At 43.5% G+C, this 19,519-nt stretch overlaps 1 protein-coding gene across 9 annotated transcripts in view; it reads left to right on the top strand.

The window, feature by feature from the left end:
* Positions 1 to 8,444, top strand: part of LOC102941912 (protein FAM169B) — a 55,143-nt gene extending 46,699 nt beyond the window's left edge. For 8 of the 9 annotated variants that reach the window (XM_037911291.1, XM_037911286.1, XM_037911288.1 and 5 more), the window contains 2 exons: positions 3,409 to 3,512; positions 4,319 to 4,718. In XM_037911291.1, coding sequence (XP_037767219.1) covers positions 3,409 to 3,512; positions 4,319 to 4,543 — 329 coding nt within the window. In that variant the 3' untranslated portion in view covers positions 4,544 to 4,718. Of the gene's footprint in view, positions 1 to 3,408; positions 3,513 to 4,318; positions 4,915 to 8,360 lie in introns of those variants that run through there. The other variant, XR_005227142.1, reaches the window with a different exon arrangement.
* Positions 8,445 to 19,519: the final 11,075 nt, after the last annotated feature.

The following is a 19,519-nucleotide window of genomic DNA, read 5'->3' as shown; positions in this document are numbered from 1 at the left end:
AGTTAGCTTGGCAACAAATAGTAAAATATGCTTTTTAAAAAGATTCTCAGCTTATAGCTTATAGCTCGTCAGCGATCTCTTTCCTAGAGGGTGAATGTGCTGAGTTGGCTTTAACTTTACCATCTTCAGTGGAACTTCCAACTACCATAGAAATGGAATGTTTAAAACAACAAGGTGTTTGTAATATATGTATTAGATATACGTATATATTTATATTATATATAAAATCTATGAGAGAGAGTGTGTGTGTGTGTGTATAGCATATGTGTGTATCTCCCAGTGCATGGTAGATTACATGTACAGGAGTTAATGTAAAGGGGAGCATGGGACAGATAGTACCTACTACAAAGAGAGGGACAACTTCCCCAACTTTCACTGAGCTTGGAAGAAGTGCTGATCCCACAGCACTCCACCTCTTGACTGGTGAGGTAGCAGCAAAAGAATTTTATGGGGCATCATGCTTTCTGCTAGTAGTAGAATAAGCAGCAGCTCCTCCCAGCTCAGGTGCACCTCATCCATCTCCTCTACAGGAAGATCTCTCCCCCTACCCCCACCCCATGGTTCCCCAGACTCCGTCCCTGCTAAGGGAGACTGGAATTGGAGTCTAAGTTACTAGCACCATGCTTTTGCAGGAGAAAAGGGAGGCGAATGATACGTCATAGAATGGAGCTCTTGAGGTGTGCCTTTACGCAACTCTGCACCCAGATGTTTGCTTGGATCTCTGTAGGCTTATTTGAGGACATGAATGTCTTTCGGATCTAATTCTTCTGTGTCCTCTTCCCCCTTGCTGCATCCCGCCAGCACGAGGCAGTGTAGTTCAGCATCACCAAATAATGTTGGTACATATGACAACAGCCACCAAGATTAGTGAGCTCCCCATCCTGTTCTGGGCATCTTGAACAACCCTTCTGCCCCCGTTCCACAGTACTAGGCACTGTAGAAGAAAGCTATTTAATAGCTGTAACTGTGCAGCTCTTCTGCTGCATACTATGTAGTTTTTCAGAGTCAGGAATAAATTCTTGTCATATAATGTTGTAGGGCTTTTACAGAAATATGTGTTCCAGAAAGGTTCAAACAAACCTGAGATCAGAATTTTAATTTTGCAAGGATATAGAGCGGCATCTAGTGGCAGCACGGATGAACCAGAAATGGTTCGTAGATTTGGGTATGCACACATTTGTAGATATGTGTTAGAAGGGAAACCTAGATGGATATGTTCTTTTCAACATGTTTGTTGAATTTTTATCAGTGTATAGCGATAAAAAGAAAGTTCCTTGGTGCATCATACATGGAACTGGAAATTTTCACTTAATTGTTGTTGAAAAATCAGCCAAGGTTAATTTATATCAAATAGTTCCAGTAACAGAGAAGCAGCAGCATTTGCCTGCAGAGGCTGGCTGAAATGTGAAAATAATTTAAGATGAATATGCAGCGAGGCTTCTACTTGCTGAACCAATCAGGCACTGAAATGAGCAGTTCTAGAGTAACTGAGTGAAAGTATGTAAGGTCTACAAAAATAAAGTGAATGTGAAAAGATAAGGTGGGGGAGGTACTGTCTTTTATTGGTCCAGGTCCTAAAGAGGAGCTCTGGATAAGCTCCAAAGCTTGTCTCTGTCACCAACAGAAGTGATTCCAATAAAAGATAGAACCTCCCCCATCTTGTCTCTCTAATATCCTGGGACCAATATGGCTACAGCGGCACTGCAAGCAGGGCCGGTGCAACCACTAAGCGAACTAGGCGGTCGCCTAGGGCGCCAAGTGGTTGGGGGCGGCCAAAAGCAAGCTCTGGGGAGGCGGTGGAGCGGAGGTGAGCTGGGGCGGGGGGCGCAGGGAGGGTCGCCTGCAGCAAGTAACGGGGGGGGGGGGGGAGCGGTGTACAGGAGAACTGCACCCCGCCCCAGCTCACCTCTGCTGCGCCTCCTCCCCTGAGCACGCTGCCCCACTCTGCTTCTCTCCCTCCCAGGCTTGCGCGCCAAACAGCTGATTGGCGCCGCAAGCCTGGGAGGCGGGAGAAGCGGCGGTGTGCTCGGGGAGGAGGCAGAGCAGAGGTGAGCTGGGGCGGGGAGCTGCAGCATGCGGCTCCCCGGGCCGAGGGAGGGGGTAGTGGGAGCTGCTGCACGGCTCCCCAGGCCAAGGGAGGGGGCAGTGGGGAGTTGCCGCACGGCTCCCCGGGCCGAGGGGAGGGTGCGAGAGAGGGGGTGGCGGGGAGCTGCCGCGGGGGGGGGGCGCCTCAGGGTGGGGGGGGCGGGGAGCTGCCGCGGGGGGGGGCGCCTCAGGGTGGGGGGGGGCGCGGAGCTGCCGCGGGGGGGCGCCTCAGGGTGGGGGGGGCGCGGAGCTGCCGCAGGGCTGGGGGGGGGGGGCGCAAGGTGGAAGTTTCGCCTAAGGCGCAAAACATCCTTGCACCAGCCCTGACTGCAAGTGAAAAGAAAAGCAGATTCCGTGGGAAATAACTGCTTTCCAGGCTTTATGGGAATCATGAAATTTAGACATTTAGACAAAGTTAGACATTTATTGTCTAACAGGCAACTTACAGACCAGTGAACTGTCTGAGAAATGGATTCCATTTAGCGGAACAAACTTTCAACCTAAGGCTAGAAAGGTTTTCAATGACATTTTAGTGCAGACATTCACGTGCCGATGGAGGAACGTCCTGAGATTTTTAACGCTATCTGGGAATAGGATAGGGACAGCTTAAGGGCAGTGTTAATAATTTATTTTTCTGGTCTCTCTGCACTCATTTTACCCCAATTAATAGTCAGAAAATCAGAGTCAGTCAGAGCTAATTTGTTGGGCACTGGAAATATTAGACGCCGTGCTTCAGTCTCAACCATTACAATTCTTCTGAAATAATCAGAAAGGATGGAAGTTTACAGTCACCCCAAAATTAGCCTGACATGCTGTTGTTGCACATGAGGACCCTTTATGTCAAGATAGTGGAGGCTCAGAAATGGCAAGTATAATTAAAAACTTTTTCAGATGTAATTTATACCTGGCAAGAAGTGCAGGTGTGAAAACTGAGGGCTAACTGTTCAAATTGCATCTATAGCACGAACAGATGCATCTGTTTGCAGGTAGATGATGTGATATTTACAAGCAGAAAATTTTGTGTGTGAAAATGCCAGGTGTGGGTTTTCTGCACATTCAGATAGATGGACCTGCAAATATTTCAGGTGCAAGTGGCTATCAGAAAATGGGGTTCTTCTGACCAAACCTATGCATTTGTCTTTTGTGGCATTGCCACCTATTGCACAAGGTTTTTTTTTTTGTTACTGGGCTGCGTGGTTAATTGTCAGAATTGGAGGAGCGGGACTGAAATTGTACGAGGACAGCATCTGGTAGGTATTTTTTTGATAAAACTGTTGCTATGGAAGTTGTGCCAACATTCTTTCATTGTGATCTTGCCCTCAGAAAACACAGTTAGTCAGACTGCTTCAGAGGAGGAAGGAGGCTGTCATGTAGAGGGAGCTCAGGATGATGAACCCATATGCTTAGATGCAGGCCCGATGAATGAGGTACGTGATTAGTTTATCATTTTATGATCCTCTTTTTCATAAACATTTTCCCCCTACTTAGTGAGTTAGGGAGCCTAAATAGGAGAGTGTGACACAAATAACCATGGATGATCTTCTATCACTGGGCCATTGATTTATATGGCTAATCTGTAATTGCTCTGGGGGCTAGGTGATGAAATGACCATCATATGTGAAAGTTTTTACTTTGCTCCTCACTGAGGTATAGGAACTATAACAAAGCTGGAATGCTACAACAGCAGGTCTGTACTGGCTTTCTCAACTGACCTGCATACATAGTAGGTAGAGTGGTTGCATAGTACTTTGCAATTAGAACGCCCTCTTTTTAATTGCTTACATTGGGCGTCTGCCCCCACACACTTCATTGCAGGATCGTGGCCTAAAATGATCTTGGCAATTTGAATGCACCAGTTCTCCATAAGCACAATAAAATATGCTCAAGGAAACAAATCAAAATAATGAAGCTCATCAAATAATAAATAAGGAGAGGGGCAGAAACAAAACAGAGTAAAATTAAGAACCATGGTTATTGTGTTTACTCCTCCCCTTTAGGTTGCCACCCAACGATTACTTGAACTAAATCAGTTTGTTGTTTTCTTAATACAGACAGTTCTGAGTACTTGTGCAGAGCATCAGGAATCTATTATATACAAACAAAATGGCTATGTTTTGGGGTCCCTTTTGTTTCTAAGGGCATCTCGGATTAGGGTCACATCATAGTTTTTACACAGTATATATGTACCTTTCATAACACCAGGATGATCCTTGTGTCTTGGTTCTAATTTCAGGGAGGCGAATGCATTCCTGATATTAGGAAAGTGGCACAAGAAGCCAGAGATGACAAAGGTAACACAGCAGGAGAAGCAAGGACATTACACCTGCAAATTCCCAAGGAGGAGGACTTTAGTCAAGGTACAGCTGATACGCGGCAATGTAAGGGATCTAGGAAAAGAGCAAGGACTATGGGCCTGCTGGAAGACAAGACTGCTAAGCATCTCCGAATGATGCCTTAATTCCCTCACTCAAGGAGCAAGATCCACTGTGCCGTCATAAAAGGCTAAAATAATAGACTAAAATAGTCATAATCTCTAACCACACTGAGATTTCTCCAGATTAGTTACAAGGGTTTTGCAAGGCAAATATTCAGAATCTTTTAAAAAAAATAAAAATAAACTATTGTTCTTTTAATTGTTCTTTTCTTTTGTTTCCTTCCAAGAAATTAAATAGTAGTCGAGCCTAGTTATTTCCCTGCTTTGGAAAGATTTTAATGGATCGTGTAAGATGTCTAGAAAGGAGGAATTAGGTGACTTGTAGATACTGATGTAAGAAGATATTTCTATGGAAACAACTTCCTGTATTATGCAAGGGAGATACCGCAACACAGGTTGGTATCAGAATGATGGCTCTGTAACCTTCCTTTCAAAAAGAACAGTTGAGCTGGAAATTCTTTCTGCTGGAAAAGCTCAGCTGAAAGATCTTCCTTAAGCTACGAAGTGGACGGGGGATGGGGGACAAAAAAACCCCATGGTCTACATTAATGCAGAAGTTTGGTACAGACAGGCCGTAAATTGCCTTTAAGTCGAGACACTGAGATCCCATTGTGTATATAATTTAAGGCACAGTTGCAGGAACTTTGTGTGGATTGCTTATCTCACGTATTGTATTTCATGTGGACCAGTTCCTAATGCTTTACAATAAAAGAAAATATATTGATAATGTGTCTCGCCAGCTTGCAAAAGTTACAGTGTGGTTAAAAAAAAACCCCTCACCTTTCAGTCTCTCCCTCACAGGGTAAAGTCAGTGTGGTGCTGTTCTAGCTTGACTTACTGATGTATCGGGAACGCTTTATTTATAATACACAAATCAATGCAAGGCAGTGCTTCATTCTACCCTTACAACCAGCCTCCACTGCAGCACCAAATGGATGCACCAGGTTCCATGTCACCACAGTGGATGTTGCATTAAAGGTTGGACACTTAAAGGTTTTCAACAATTGTCATGGATCTAATCTTCTCTGAGGGTAAAATTTACCCCAGTGCAAAGAAGCCTGCTCACGGCTCTCTGTGCTTCTGTGATCCCTGGGTGCCATGGAGGGAGCTCTGAACTATCCTCAAGAGGCAAGGGGAGCAGTGGTGAGCCTGGGGTAGGGTCTGGGGCCACATATACACAGATCCTGTGGCCTACAGTCCCCTCATAGGGGTCATGGAGGGGGCAGAGGAATCTATTCCAGTCTATGGACTGATGCAGGATTCATAGAGGGGCTGCACTGTACCATGTCCACAGATTGCAGAGGAGAATTCTTTCCCTTTCACACCCTCCATAGGTCCCCACATGAAGCCCTGTCACTGGTTTTGTGTAGGAAAGGGTGGATTTCACCCATAGACTCTGATTTAACTTATCACTTAAGCATGTATTTACATCGATCCATGTTCAAGAATGCACTTCAGTGCCATTGAAATCAACCTTTTCTGGGCATCTTCTACAAAAGAGGGAGTTATCTACTGGTGCTGTAATCGGAAATTATGTTAATTTTGCCATGAGAGGTGAAACATTGATCACTGAACCAGCCATAATTCTGATGCAGACATGATTAGCAACCTCTGACAAAGCTAGCCTGTCTCAGAGAGTAAGATTGGCCCATCCATATGTGGCTGATCTGTAGAGGATAGGCTGGCCCAGTGCAATGAGTGTATGAAATGGGGATTCGCTTGGGAAACAGTGCCCTTATCCATGGCATCTTAGTTTCTCTCTATCTAAGTAGGGTACATCTGGCATCTTTTATAAAACATTGTATCAACTGTTGGATGATAGCTGGCCCAAGGCATAATAGAAAATAAAGGCAGCTGTAATCTTCATGACCGCTGATCCCATGTTTCAGTTTAGTCCACTATGACAGCTGAGTTTGCTGTCATAGATATGAACGCCACGAGCCATCACCTTCAGCCCCCAACTAAAACCTCTCCAGCGCATCATCAAGGATCTACAACCTGTCCTGAAGGATGACCCAGGACTCTCTCAGATCTTGGGAGATAGGCCAGACCTTGCTTACAGACAGCCCGCCAACCTGAAGCAAATACTCACCTGCAACCACACACCACACAACAAGACCACTAACCCAGGAACCTATCCTTGCAACAAAGCCCGTTGCCAACTGTGTCCACATATCTATTCAGGGGACACCATCATAGGGCCTAATCACATCAGCCACACTATCAGAGGCTCGTTCACCTGCATATCTACCAACGTGATATATGCCATCATGTGCCAGCAATGCCCCTCTGCCATGTACATTGGCCAAACCGGACAGTCTCTATGTAAAAGAATAAATGGACACAAATCAGACGTCAAGAATTATAACATTCAAAAACCAGTCGGAGAACGCTTCAATCTCTCTGGTCACTCAATTACAGACCTAAAAGTGGCAATTCTTTAACAAAAAAACTTCAAAAACAGACTCCAACGAGAGACTGCTGAATTGGAATTAATTTGCAAACGGGACACCATTAAATTAGGCTTGAATAAAGACTGGGAGTTGATGTGTCATTACACAAAGTAAAATTATTTCCCCTTGTTTACTTCCCCTCCTACTGTTCTTGTCAACTGCTGGAAATGCCCCACCTTGATTATCACTACAAAAGGTTTTTTTTCTCTCCTGTTGGTAACAGCTCACCTTACCTGATCACTCTAATTACAGTGTGTATGGTAACACCCATTGTTTCATCTTCTCGGTGTATATAAAATCTCCCCACTGTATTTTCCACTGCATGCATCCGATGAAGTGAGCTGTAGCTCATGAAAGCTTATGCTCAAATACATTTGTTAGTCTCTAAAGTGCCGCAAGTACTCCTTTTCTTTTTGCGGATACAGACTAACACGGCTGCTACTCTGAAACCTATCAAGTTGTCAGTATATCCAGGTTGAATTTCTGTTCTCCCTCTTTGGTGCCCAATGATCCACATGCTGGTTTCCTAGCTGTTGTACCTTGATGGGTTTTTTCAAATGTGAAAGGATTTTCTTCCTCTGCTTCTGCTGATTGAGCCCTTTATTTTCCAAATAATACACCGTTCAGGAGAAATGCATAATGAGATAATGGGCATATCCTAAAGGTGAGCCAAGGTTAAACTGTGATGGGACAGAGTTCTCTGCATGTTGACAGACCAGCAACTGCCCCAAAACTAGTAAACTCACTGCAGTTTCTCTACCCACAGACAAAATGCCAGCTAACCATGAGTAACAATTCCCCTCCTGATTGTGTGATTTAAGGAGGTCCCATTTTTGGCTCATCTGCCCTTCCCATCAAATGGAGGAGGCCAAACACAAACATTGAAAACAAAGGAAGCTGGAAACTAGCCCATTATTTACACCCAATAGAGCATCACAGCTGGGTGTTCTAAGTTAGCAGAATCAAAGGTGCCATGCTGCAGGCTGCATTTGTCTCAATGACAAATGCTACAAAAGGAAGTAGGCTTCCCCCTCCACATCATGTGCGTGCTCTGTCTCTCTCTCAATAAATAATAATACAGGAGATGTGGAACCGACTATAAAAGGAGTCTTTTTAGGACAGCTGACTTAAAGGATGTCCCAGTTTGAGTACAAACCTCCTTTGTGTGCATTAAGGTATCTGATGCATTTATTAGAAGTTCAGACCTGCAATTGATTCTTGGCTAGCCTTAACTGTTTTTGTATAAAAGCCTTACGTGCTGCATTAGGTTAATGTGCCAGTCTTTCATTTTTGGACCCCTTTGTTGAGCTCTGTTGTCAATCACACATGCAAAGAGTTTGATAATCTCAACTAGCGATGGGACTGAACTAATTTTTGTTTAATTATAGGTTTTGTACGGTACTCATTACTCTAGTGTCTGAGCACATCATATGCAGTAATGGATTTATCTTCACAACATTTCAAAAAGGTAGGGGAATAGTATTTCTATTTTACAGCTATTGAATTGTGGCATAGAGCGTTTACGTGAAGTCACACATGCTTTCTGTGGCAGAAACAGAATCCGCATCTCCTGCGTCCCATCTCAGTGCCTTTAAGGGGAAAAAAACCCTTTCCTCTCATAACAGAACATCCAGCACAAACCTTACCTTTCACTCAGGAATAAAACATTTTGTATGAGGGACAGCTGAATGGTTTAGAGAGAGAACACTTTGGTAGTGGTTGGAAGTTGGTTTAATCATTCAAACCTTTTGAGGTTCATCTTGGCCACTAGACTACCGCTAATGGTGTCCACATCTTCATAATCACAACACAATTAGTGCTTCTGGTTAGGGGAGAGAGGAAAGAAAGGGCCGTGTGTGTGAGGGCAGGACCGTTGGCAGATTTGAGGTGAAATTTGCCCTGGATTTGCCTCCTGCTAGTCCTTAAGAACATTGGGGCTAAAAATTCACCCAGAAATAAAAGAGCTAACCTCTGAAATATGCATTAGCAGAGTCATCTAGGTAGATACCCATGGTGGATGCCAACAAAATCAAGAGTCTGAAATGTAGATCATAGATTCTAAAGCCAGAGAAGACCACTATGATCATCTAGTCTGACCTCCTGCATAACACAGGACAGAGACTTCCACCCGGTGATTTCTGCATAGAGCCCATAACTTCTGGTTGAAATAGAGCATGTCTTTTAGAAAGACATCCAGTCTTGATTTAAGGCCTTAAAGTGATGGAGAATGCACCACCTTCCAAGGTAAGTTGCTCTAATGGTTAATTGCCTTCACTTTTAAAAATGTGCACCTTATTTCCAGTTTGAATTTATCTGGGCTCCGCTTCCAGTGATGGATCATGTTATGCCTTTTTGGCTAGATTAGAACCCTATACTATCGGATTTTGTCTCTCCCTGTAGGTACTCAGAATCCTAGAATCCTAGAATATCAGGGTTGGAAGGGACCTCAGGAGGTCATCTAGTCCAACCCCCTGCTCAAAGCAGGACCAATCCCCAATTTTTGCCCCAGATGGCCCCCTCAAGGATTGAACTCACAACCCTGGGTTTAGCAGGCCAATGCTCAAACCACTACAACCTGTCATCAAGTCACCTCTTTCCTTTCTCTTTGATAAGCGAAATAAATGGAGCATCTTGGGTCTGTCACTGGAAGGCAGGTTTTCCAGACGTCAAATCACTTGTAGCTCTTTTCTGAACCCTTTCCAGTTTTCAATATCCTTTTCAAAGTGTGGGCACTAGAAATGGACACACTATTCCAGAAATGCTCTCACTAATGCCATAGACTGAGGCAATCCCACTCCTTCTTGATATTCCCTTGTTTATACATCCAAGAATTACTTTATTCCTCTTAGCTATGGTATTGCACTGGAAGCTCACGATCAGCTGGTTATTCCCCAGGACCACTACATCCTTTTCAGTATCACGGCTTTCCAGGATAGAGGACTGTATCCTATTGGGGTAGTGTGAGCTAAGATGTGATACCCACAGTATCTTTATAACACAGATCCCCAGTTGTCTTAATGATGAGCATGCACTGTAGAGTTTGAACAGGATGCCAAGAAATTTGGAGCTATAAACCATTTCCCGTGCATTACTTCTATGGCCAGGGTTGTCACAGTTAGTATACATTAAATCTGGCTCTGTGCCAGTGTTTTATTTAGTATTACCACAAGATGGCAGCATTGTACAGCTTAAAAATTCAACAGTGCCTATCATGACCTGTACATGACAGTGCCAAGAATGCAAACATGACTGTTTTACCTAACTTTTTAGCAGCATTACTGGAACAGGGAAGGAATGAATAGGGTACAAAAGAGGCTGTCTCCATATTTACTAATTTGATTGTTATAGCTATTGAGTTTGTCTTTTGACCATGAACAGACTTATCCTTTCAATGTCTATGAACCTAAGGTAAAGTAACGGAGGCAGATTGAATACAAAATATAATTGGACTATGCCCTACAGAAGGAAGCCTGGTTTGAAGTTTTTCATAACCGTTCCCTTCACAGTTTTTTCAGGCCTACCAGTGGATGATATTGAGAGATACAAAATATATTTTGGAGCCTCATGTCTACTCTCTCTAAAGTTCTCACCTGTTTGGTAGTCTAATATGGTTGACAAGTGACCTTAGTATTATATCTGTTTCTGATCCTTCTCTGCTCACCTCAACCTTCGCTTCAGAAGTCATAAAAATAATGTTGTTCGATTTGCTTTAATATAGTTACTACCCTCACATGCTATGAATCCGAATTCTGTTTGAGAAAGCATCTTTGCACACATGGGTCTTTTGATGACATTTTTTCCTTTGCAACTAAACCTCTTTTGTATCCATCCTATCAGGAAGAAAAAACATATTATGTAACCAGAATGATATAATTAAATGGATGAATAGTGAAACTTCAGTGTTCTGGTGGATGTATTGACTGTTGATTATTACATCCCCCTCCCCAACTATCTTCAAATATTTAAGGCGGACATTCCAAAATGAATAATTCTTTGTGCTCTTGTTGCCCTTGTTATAGAAGGATCTTAGAGATTTAGAAGCATGAACTGAGCTCCCGTGAGTTCAGCAAATACTTTACCCATTTTTCATATGGGTCAGTTGACTCAGAGAGTTGACACCCCCAAGGTGTCCCATGTCGAGTCAGTGGTGAACCTGGACCAGAGACTAACATTGCACCTTCAACTTGTGCTACTTCCTAAATAAAAGGTACAATATTGTACTTAGAATGGAGTGTCTTCTTTAATTGTGATTGATTTGTGCTGACCCATTTTCCTAGGTAAGGTGTGTTCCAAAAGAAAACCAGATCAGTTAGCTCAATAACCAAATTGGTATGGTTTAAATATAAAGCCATGAAATCACATCTTTTGGTGTCCTTTGCTATGGATGAAGAAGGAAAAGAGAGTTTCAAGCTTTGTCTGCCTAACAGGATTGCTGCCAAGATTTACATATTGACGATGCTGCGAATAGAGAAGGAATGAATATTTCCAAGTAGAAAATCCTTTTCAGCAAACGCAACACTGAGCTGTGTAAATAAGAATGCTGCCGGCTAAAATTAATTGTTTGCTATTGACTTATTTTGTCCCTTATACTTTTGCTGTTACAGACCATGCAACATAATTTAATGCACTAAAGACAAAACTACAATTCCATTCCAAGTCTCTCTGTTAGTTTTCACTTGTTTTGCAATTTAATGCTAAAGTCCCAGTTTAATTACTTGTTTGCCTTAGCCTTTGTCATTGTTCTATTGACTTTTCTGTTGTGAGCTTATTTCAAACCATCTCTTCTGGTTTTAATTTAATGTGAAGGTATCATTTTTAGAAGATCAATAATCTTCATTGAGAAAGATTCTTTTCTCCCATCCTTTTGGTGCATAGACAAAGTTGAACTTTTTTTTCTGCCTGAGTGGATCACCCTGGCTGAGAAATGTTGCATTTGACGGGATCATAACATCTGATGCTGTAAATATATTTTAAGGTAAATAAATATACTGCCAGTGTGATTTGATTTGAAAATTAATAGCTCAATCCCTTTGTATCACGCTATGTTCACGTTTGGTGACCTGGAGGGAATGAGCATGCCTCTGGTCAGCTGGACTGACCTCCACTTAACGGAATTTGTTGCCTTTGGAGAATACGGATGCCCGACAAGTCCATAAAGCTCACTGCAGGGAACGATGGGGGAATGAGGGGAGAAATACATCTTCCTAACAATGATCTAGACTGGCTAATTTTCCAAGTTATTTCATTTAATTCTTTATCTTGGTAACCAAAAGAGCCGAGCATCTTAACCCAGAAGCATCTAAAGCAAATTCAGTCTCCAAACTGCACAATATGAAATAGCCTCCCAATTCCACCCCACCCCACAAGATTCTGGGGCCGGTTCAATTGCTTTTAAAGCTCTTGTGCTGCCTGCAGAGCCCAGCTGCTGTAATATAGGCTGAAATGCTGCTTTTATCCTAGTTTGTGTAGATGGCTGGTGGGTAAATCAATTGGAGTGAAAGGCTTGTATTGTCTTTCTTTGCTGCATGTCACAAGCACAAATATTTTCATTTTCATGCTTTGCTTGGAGGAGGCTGAAGCCTTTGGCACAAGCCACTTCTGCTTGTTTGACCTCCTTTGTGTGTATGGAATGGTGAGGAGTAGCTCTGAGAAATACCGAACAAAACTATCAAAATAGCAAGAGAAAAGGTCAGGAAGGGATCCTGCTCCCCGTAGACATCAGAAGCATCTGTAAGCGATGATATTTAGCATGTCCTGCCTGAGCAGTTAAGTCATCAAAGACACTAGTACCTACAGGTAGGAAATATTCTTGGAGGAAGTCGAATGGATTGCATTGTACACTGCTGCCATGCTGGAGACAGGAGGAAGGCCAAGAACTTTTGGCCTCCAGTAGACGGATGCCGCTGCCTTTTCCAAGTGAGGCTCTCTATTTACAAGCTGGGGCCCATGGGGTAATATTGCCGCCTTGGAAGAGAATGTTGATGTATGGGAAAATGGAGTTGTACCAAAGACAGAGCTAGAATTAGGCACAAGCAATGCAATGGTCTCTTGGGCCTCCATGATTTTGCCTCTCCACAGGCTTGTGCTGACTTAGTCACTCAGAAGCTGGGCCAATATCTCTCTCGCTCTGAGATGAGAGTGAGGGAGGTAATTTTTCCTCTTCTCTCTCAGCAGTCGGGTCTGAAGGGGACATAATTGTTGTTTGTTTTGTGTTTTATTAAAGCACCTAGTAGCCCTAGTTATATTCTAGGATCCCATTGTGCTAGGCACTGTACAAATACAGAATTCAAAAAAGTCAATACTGCCCCATTGGACAACTGAGGGAACCTGTAATTCCAACACTGGTCAGGGGAAAAAGGCATCGTTCCTGGAAATGCATGGAGGAAGCCAGTGCTGTCGCTCAAGGCCTCCAGTGTAACACCACCCCTTGTTCTGTAGGTTTGATACTAGAGTATGTACACAGAACAGTGGATCTGTGTGACTCAGATCAGAAACAAGTGACTTTGCCAAATCCCAAAGATGAATCCAAACCCTGGACAATAAGGTGATTTAGTGAGGACATGAGCTGAGACTTGTTTTATTGTTATAGATTTTTCATGGTCCCTTGGTTTCATCTGCCTTTCTCACACCTGCTTCTGCTTCCATCACTTTGTACTGCGTTCAGAGTCTACTCCTGGGGGAATTCTGCATCACTATGCGTGCGCAGAATTCATGTCCCCTTCAGATTTCTTTGCTTTCCTGCAGAAAAATGACTTCTGACGGGGGAGCAAAGGGAAGCTGCAAGAGCAGTCATGTGCCCCTCCCTGGCAGCACAGGCTGGTTTGGGTGCCTGGAGCAGCCAATAGAGACGTAAATCACCACTGGGGGCATGTGAAGTAGTGGGCAGTTGTGCATGAGAGAGAGTCACACACACAGACTCTGTTCCTCTCGCTCACTATTGGGGCATGCTCAGCATAGAGGGACAGGGCTTCAGGGTGTGTCTAAGGAGATAGGTGTGGCGCAGGTTGTCCCCTCAGGCAGAGCAGAATGTAGCAGCCTGCCTGCTTAATGAATTCTTCCCATTGTCTTTGTGAATTCACCCAGGAGCATAAAACAGGTGTAAAAGTTTTAAGGCTCCTTTACATGGCCAGAGTTGACAGTATGGCCTTATAAATACTTAGGGTGCTTTAGTGATTAGAACTGGTCTAAACTTTTGGACTGAAAAAATTTCTTATCAAAATGTACTCCATGAACTGTTTGCTACTGACCTCTCTGGAGATGGTCAGTAGCCACTATAAGTTGTGAGTTTGATTCCCCAGCCCTCACTTGCTCTTCAGTTGGCTCTGATGTAAAACTGAGCATATGGATGCATATATTTGTTGACTAATAACTAGAAATAAAGGGTCAAACCTAGCTACATTACGATTAGGCAAGGAGGGTAGGGGATTTCCTCCAATGCTCCCCACTCCCATTATCCATCCATTGTATTGTAGTTAAATAAATGACCTAAATAACTGAAACCACTGTGATTATATTGTGTTATTTTGACAAATAAAAAATGCAGAATTTTGCGGAATTTTTAAGTTTTTGGCGCAGAACTCTCCCAGGAGTAAGAGTCGGATCCAGGAGCAGCTGTGAGCCTGAACTATCTCTACTTTTCCATATGAAGCCCTGCCAATATCTGCCATCGATTCAAAATTCCTTACCATGTATTCACTTATCCTTATTTACAGGGCTGCCAGTCTGTACATGTAATGCATCAAAAGCCTCAATGCAGCTCTGTTGATGGAAAAATGCCAGTCCTTCTAAACATAAAAGATTTTAATGAATGTTGGAGCTTACACTGGCTAAAACTGGCTACACTGCAGGCAGATGCCATGCCATGCTACACCCCCCAGCCTTGCCAATGCACATCAGGCCTGAAATTCCAGCTTTTGACCTCAAACTACTGATGGTTGTGAACTGTGCCACACTGTGTGGAGATGGTTGGGGGGATGTCAAGGGAGCAACCACCACACTCCTCACACTTGGGATGAAGAACTGGCTTGAACCCAGGTTTGCAGGGTTGAAAGGCTAGTGCAGTAACACTTAGGACCAATTTGCACCGCCTACCCCCCCTCCCAGTTAAGGAATGCCATTTAGGATCAATGGCTGCTGGGTCACTTGTGCAGAAAGAACAAGATCTCTGAAGACAAGAGTAAGTCTGGAAATATCCCAGACTTTATTAAAGTCCTTTAAGATTTCCAGTTGTTTGCAAAGAGGCTGCAAAGCTTTAAATAGCTAGTAGGTTAAGGAAAAGAATGAGACCCTGGGATTTGGGGAATCCAGGGCGGTGGATTAGTAGGCCACTGTGCTTCTGTGAAGCACAAGAATGAAAGTAAGTGTCTCTGCAACAAACTGTGATTGGACCTTCCTAATTAATGTTGTGTTCTCCTCATTGAAGTAGAAGCTGTCCTAGCCTAACCTCCCAGTTCACAAGAGAAAAAGGGGAAGCTAATCAGAAAGGAGATCCCCTCAGCTGGCTTATCCCAAATCTTTACTAAAACTGTAATATCCAAGCACACAGGCAGAACAACACATCAAAGAATTATGTATCTGGGAGTTTAAGAACTGGGGGGAAAAAGTCAATGTTGCTTTGAGGTTATTTTTAAAACTGAAACTGAATAGGTCAATACCCCTTAAGCTTTTCGGTCTTTAATTCTCTTAATGGTATGGCAACAATAATTAATTGTATTATTAAAAAAGCTTTGAAGACTGTATTAATGTAATGTGACCTCAGATCAGTCAAGATCACATTTTCATTATGATTAAAAGATTCCTTGTCCTGAAACATTGATCTCATCTGCAGTTAAATGTGAAGAGCCAGCGTTTTCCTGGATGAGCAATAGATGGCAATATTGCACTTTGCTCTAGTGTTCCCTCTGCTAATGAATCTTCACCTTAGAAAAAGGGGCCATGAACTTTTCCCCTCAGCTTCCAGAAGTATTTTTCACTTTACACGGTGTATTAAAAATTCCAGAAGTGAAATAATATGAAATTACATTTTGAATCCAAAGCTGCTTTGATGATGGTATGAGGAGCTAAATTTGAAAACCTGAGCACCCAAACTGCATGGCCTAATCCTGCACCCCGGCCTATAAAATGAGCATTTGACTGTTTGGTAATATTGTAGCATCCGGAGTTATAGACTGGATCCAGTGTAACTTCTGTAGCATCGAGTAAGGTACCACATGAGTCCTGGAAGCAAGATCACCAGTTTGGATTCAATTATGATCTCTCTTAGTGTTTTCTCCCTTTGATTGTGTCAGCAATGGGTGAAAACATATATATTCAGAAGAAAAAGAAATGTCCAAACATCCCATTTTAATATTTTCTGAATGAAAAATTTTGATTTTTTGTTTTTAAATTTTACTTTAGTTTATAGTTTAAAAAAAAAAAAAAAGACTGAAATCAAAATGAAATGTTTTGGCTGACCTGAAATTTCATTTTTGAAATTTTGTTTTTTTGTCCTAATTTGGGATGCTTTTTTTCCCCTTTGAAGTCTTGAAAATTTTTCACAGGATGGAAAATCTCTTTTCTGACCAGCTCTGTCCATCAGTTTGGTTCCTAACATGATGGAAAAAGTTCCGACCATTGCTTTCCATAGAGTTCACAGTTAGCGTGTCCTCTTCTTTCACACTTTTGCATTCAGACAGATCCCGGTCGGTGTGCCTAGACAGCATGGCAAGGAGTGCTTTACAAATAGCTAAGATTAATTATGTGGTTACCAGGTCTTAGCGGGCTAAATGTGCTGTGGTGTGATGCGCTATAAAGCTGAGCAGGTGGACAAGGATTTCAGAATGAAAATGACATCTAGGGTCAGCAATGTATGAAAATTCAATATGCTGTGGCAGCTGACTGTGTCATCCAAACAAAATGGATGGCATGTAGCTGCTTTTGTGGGTATATGCTATATATCTCCAAATTTTTCTCTGGCACTAAGAGTAGTGTCCCAGAAATCCACCCTATACAGTGAAATAGTTTATACAGTGAGTTCTGGAAAGCAGCATAGAGTGGTGTTAGACCACAAACGCCGAATGACTTATCTATAAATAGCTACTCTCTATTCAGACCCTATGATTGTTCATAGAAAGGGCCATGGTGATTTTTAATAGCTTTAGTGGCTGAAGGAAAATTCCTGGGGGCATTAAATAGATAGCAGGAAGATTATTCCATCCCCCATCACTTCATCCAGCCTGTGCTGCCCCAAGTGGCATAACTTGGTGAAGCAGAAAACTAAAATAATGCAGAATTTTCTCCAGCTGGAGTGGAGAACAGATGTTCCACCACTGAAATGACAGCAGCGGGCCAGATCTGGTGCAGAAGGCTTGCAATGCTGGATACCTCTGAAAGAAGAAATCTTCGTAAGATGTATAGCAATGTCCTAAAGCATTATTTTTTTAAAATTTGTTTACAGTAGTACCCGCAACGTGCTACGTATTTTCTAGCCATTTAGGAATGGATGGTCTTTCCCAAGGAACTTGCAGTCTAAGGGCAGACAGAAAAGGCGGCAGATGTTGGGGGGGAGGGGAGGGAAGGGGAGGAGAGGGACGTATGCATGAGTGAAGGCATGTGTGTATAATAAATATACCTATATATAATACTGTCAGAGGCCGGCTGGCCCCAGTAAATGGAGTAGGTCCGTCCAGCTCCCATGTGCCAGAGCAGATGCTTCAATTTGGCCAATTAAGAGGGCAGGGCAGCACCTGGGGGCCAGGAAGGCTCAGGGAATGACCCGGTAAGAGGGAGCCCCAGTGAGTCAGAGCAGACCGTTCAGTCAGGAAGAGCAGTTCAGAGCTGCCCAGGGACGCAACCAGAATTTTGCTAAGGAGGGTGCCCAGGTTCCCTGCCTGGCCACCCCAATTTGAGGGGCATTGCGACCATGTGTGCCAGGTCACAGTGCCACTCAAATTGGGCATTGGTGGGCGTCTGTCATGACAGGGGGCCATCCAGGCGAACTCTGGGCAATTGGTGTTGTGTTCTGGCACATGGAGTCACAACGCCACTCACTTAAATTTGGCCTGGGCGGCCTTCTGACGTTGTCAGGAGCTAATGGGAGGCCTACTTCTCCTCCTGCCGTTGGGTCCGTGGAGCTACCAGGGAAGAAAGGAAGCAGAAGGTGATTCGTGTGAGAGGGCTGAAGGTCGGGGAGCAGCAAGAACGGTTTGCTGGCTGGTGTTCCTAAGCCAGTGACCCAGAGCTGGAGAGTGCTGAAGGCAGAAGGAGCAGCAGAGGGAGGTGCCTGTTGGCTCTATGCTGGAGAGCCAGAGCCAAAAGTTGGAAGGAGCTGAAGGCAGCGGAGCTCTAAAAGAGCTTATCTGCTGACTGCTCCAGAGCTGGAGGAGCTGGCTTGAGGGGAGGGCTGACAGAGTGTCCCAGCATGGTCAAAGCTCCCAGTGTGTGGTATGTGGGGCACCAAGGGGTGAGTTGTCTTTAATTTTAATGTCTGCTTGCTTGGGGTGAGAAACGGACTAATGTTTGGGACTTTTGTTATGGACTGTTTGGACTGTGTTGTTCTAATTAACCAGCCCCCAGGAGGACTGGTATTGAGACAAGAAAGTCTGAAGTGAAATTATTGGGTGACCTGAGCGGGCATGTCATGCCATGGTCTGCCACAAGAGGGCACTCCAAGCGAGGTTGCCCTTTGACAGATATATATACGGGGTGTGGTATATTGCATCCTGACGGATTCCAAGGGCTTTACAGACCAAAAATAATAGACTTGTCTCAGTCATTCAAATGTAGCCCCCTTTGGGGTGAAACAGAGCAGCTGTGGAACAGCTCATAACAGTAACATACAATAATTTTAGACAGTGCAGTAAAATATTGTATCCAGTTAAAAGTTCAGAGAAAACTGTAGATGGACAGAGTGAAATTACCCATCTTTGGCCAGCACACAGGAGTTTAGCATCCCTCCTCTTCTGAAAAATGCCACAAGTGCTTCAACCACCAATGCAGAAGTTATGGTGGGCACATACGGTACAGCTCCAGGGTCACCAGGTCAGGTTTTTCAGAGTCAAGACATAATTTCCAGCCCCATCGTCAACTGCATTCACCCATTACAATACACACTGCAGTGCTTTACATGTACTAGAGAACACATGCTTGACTGACCTAATAACAACTTCCCTCATGTTGGTAAAGATTTTATTAGAACTGAAATATTTCCAGCATTACACAAAAGCTGGCATTGAGACCTGGGCCATGGAGGGACTTGTCAACAGCCTTTCAATTGTCTTGCACTGGCTGCTGTCTCAAGATTAGGTGCTATCACAGGGCATTTAGTTTAACAATTAATTTCTGCAAAGTCGTGGTGTCTGTAGATAGTTTATACATTGGGTATCTGCTATCTCTGGCAGTTCTTTGGTTCCGCATTAAATGCATGGTTTGCTCTTTGTGATTTGGAATGAGCAACAAAAGCCTGTACGGTTTGGGGCCAGAACCTCTCCTGCCCAGCATGGTGGGGGAAGCTCACGTATGGAAAAGCTCTAAAAAAGTGCAAATGGAGAGGAAAGGCAGCTGGGAAGCA

The sequence above is a fragment of the Chelonia mydas genome, chromosome 10, assembly GCF_015237465.2.
Source record: "Chelonia mydas isolate rCheMyd1 chromosome 10, rCheMyd1.pri.v2, whole genome shotgun sequence".
Taxonomy (NCBI): Eukaryota; Metazoa; Chordata; order Testudines; family Cheloniidae; genus Chelonia; species Chelonia mydas.
This window is presented reverse-complemented; position numbering and strand designations above follow the sequence as displayed.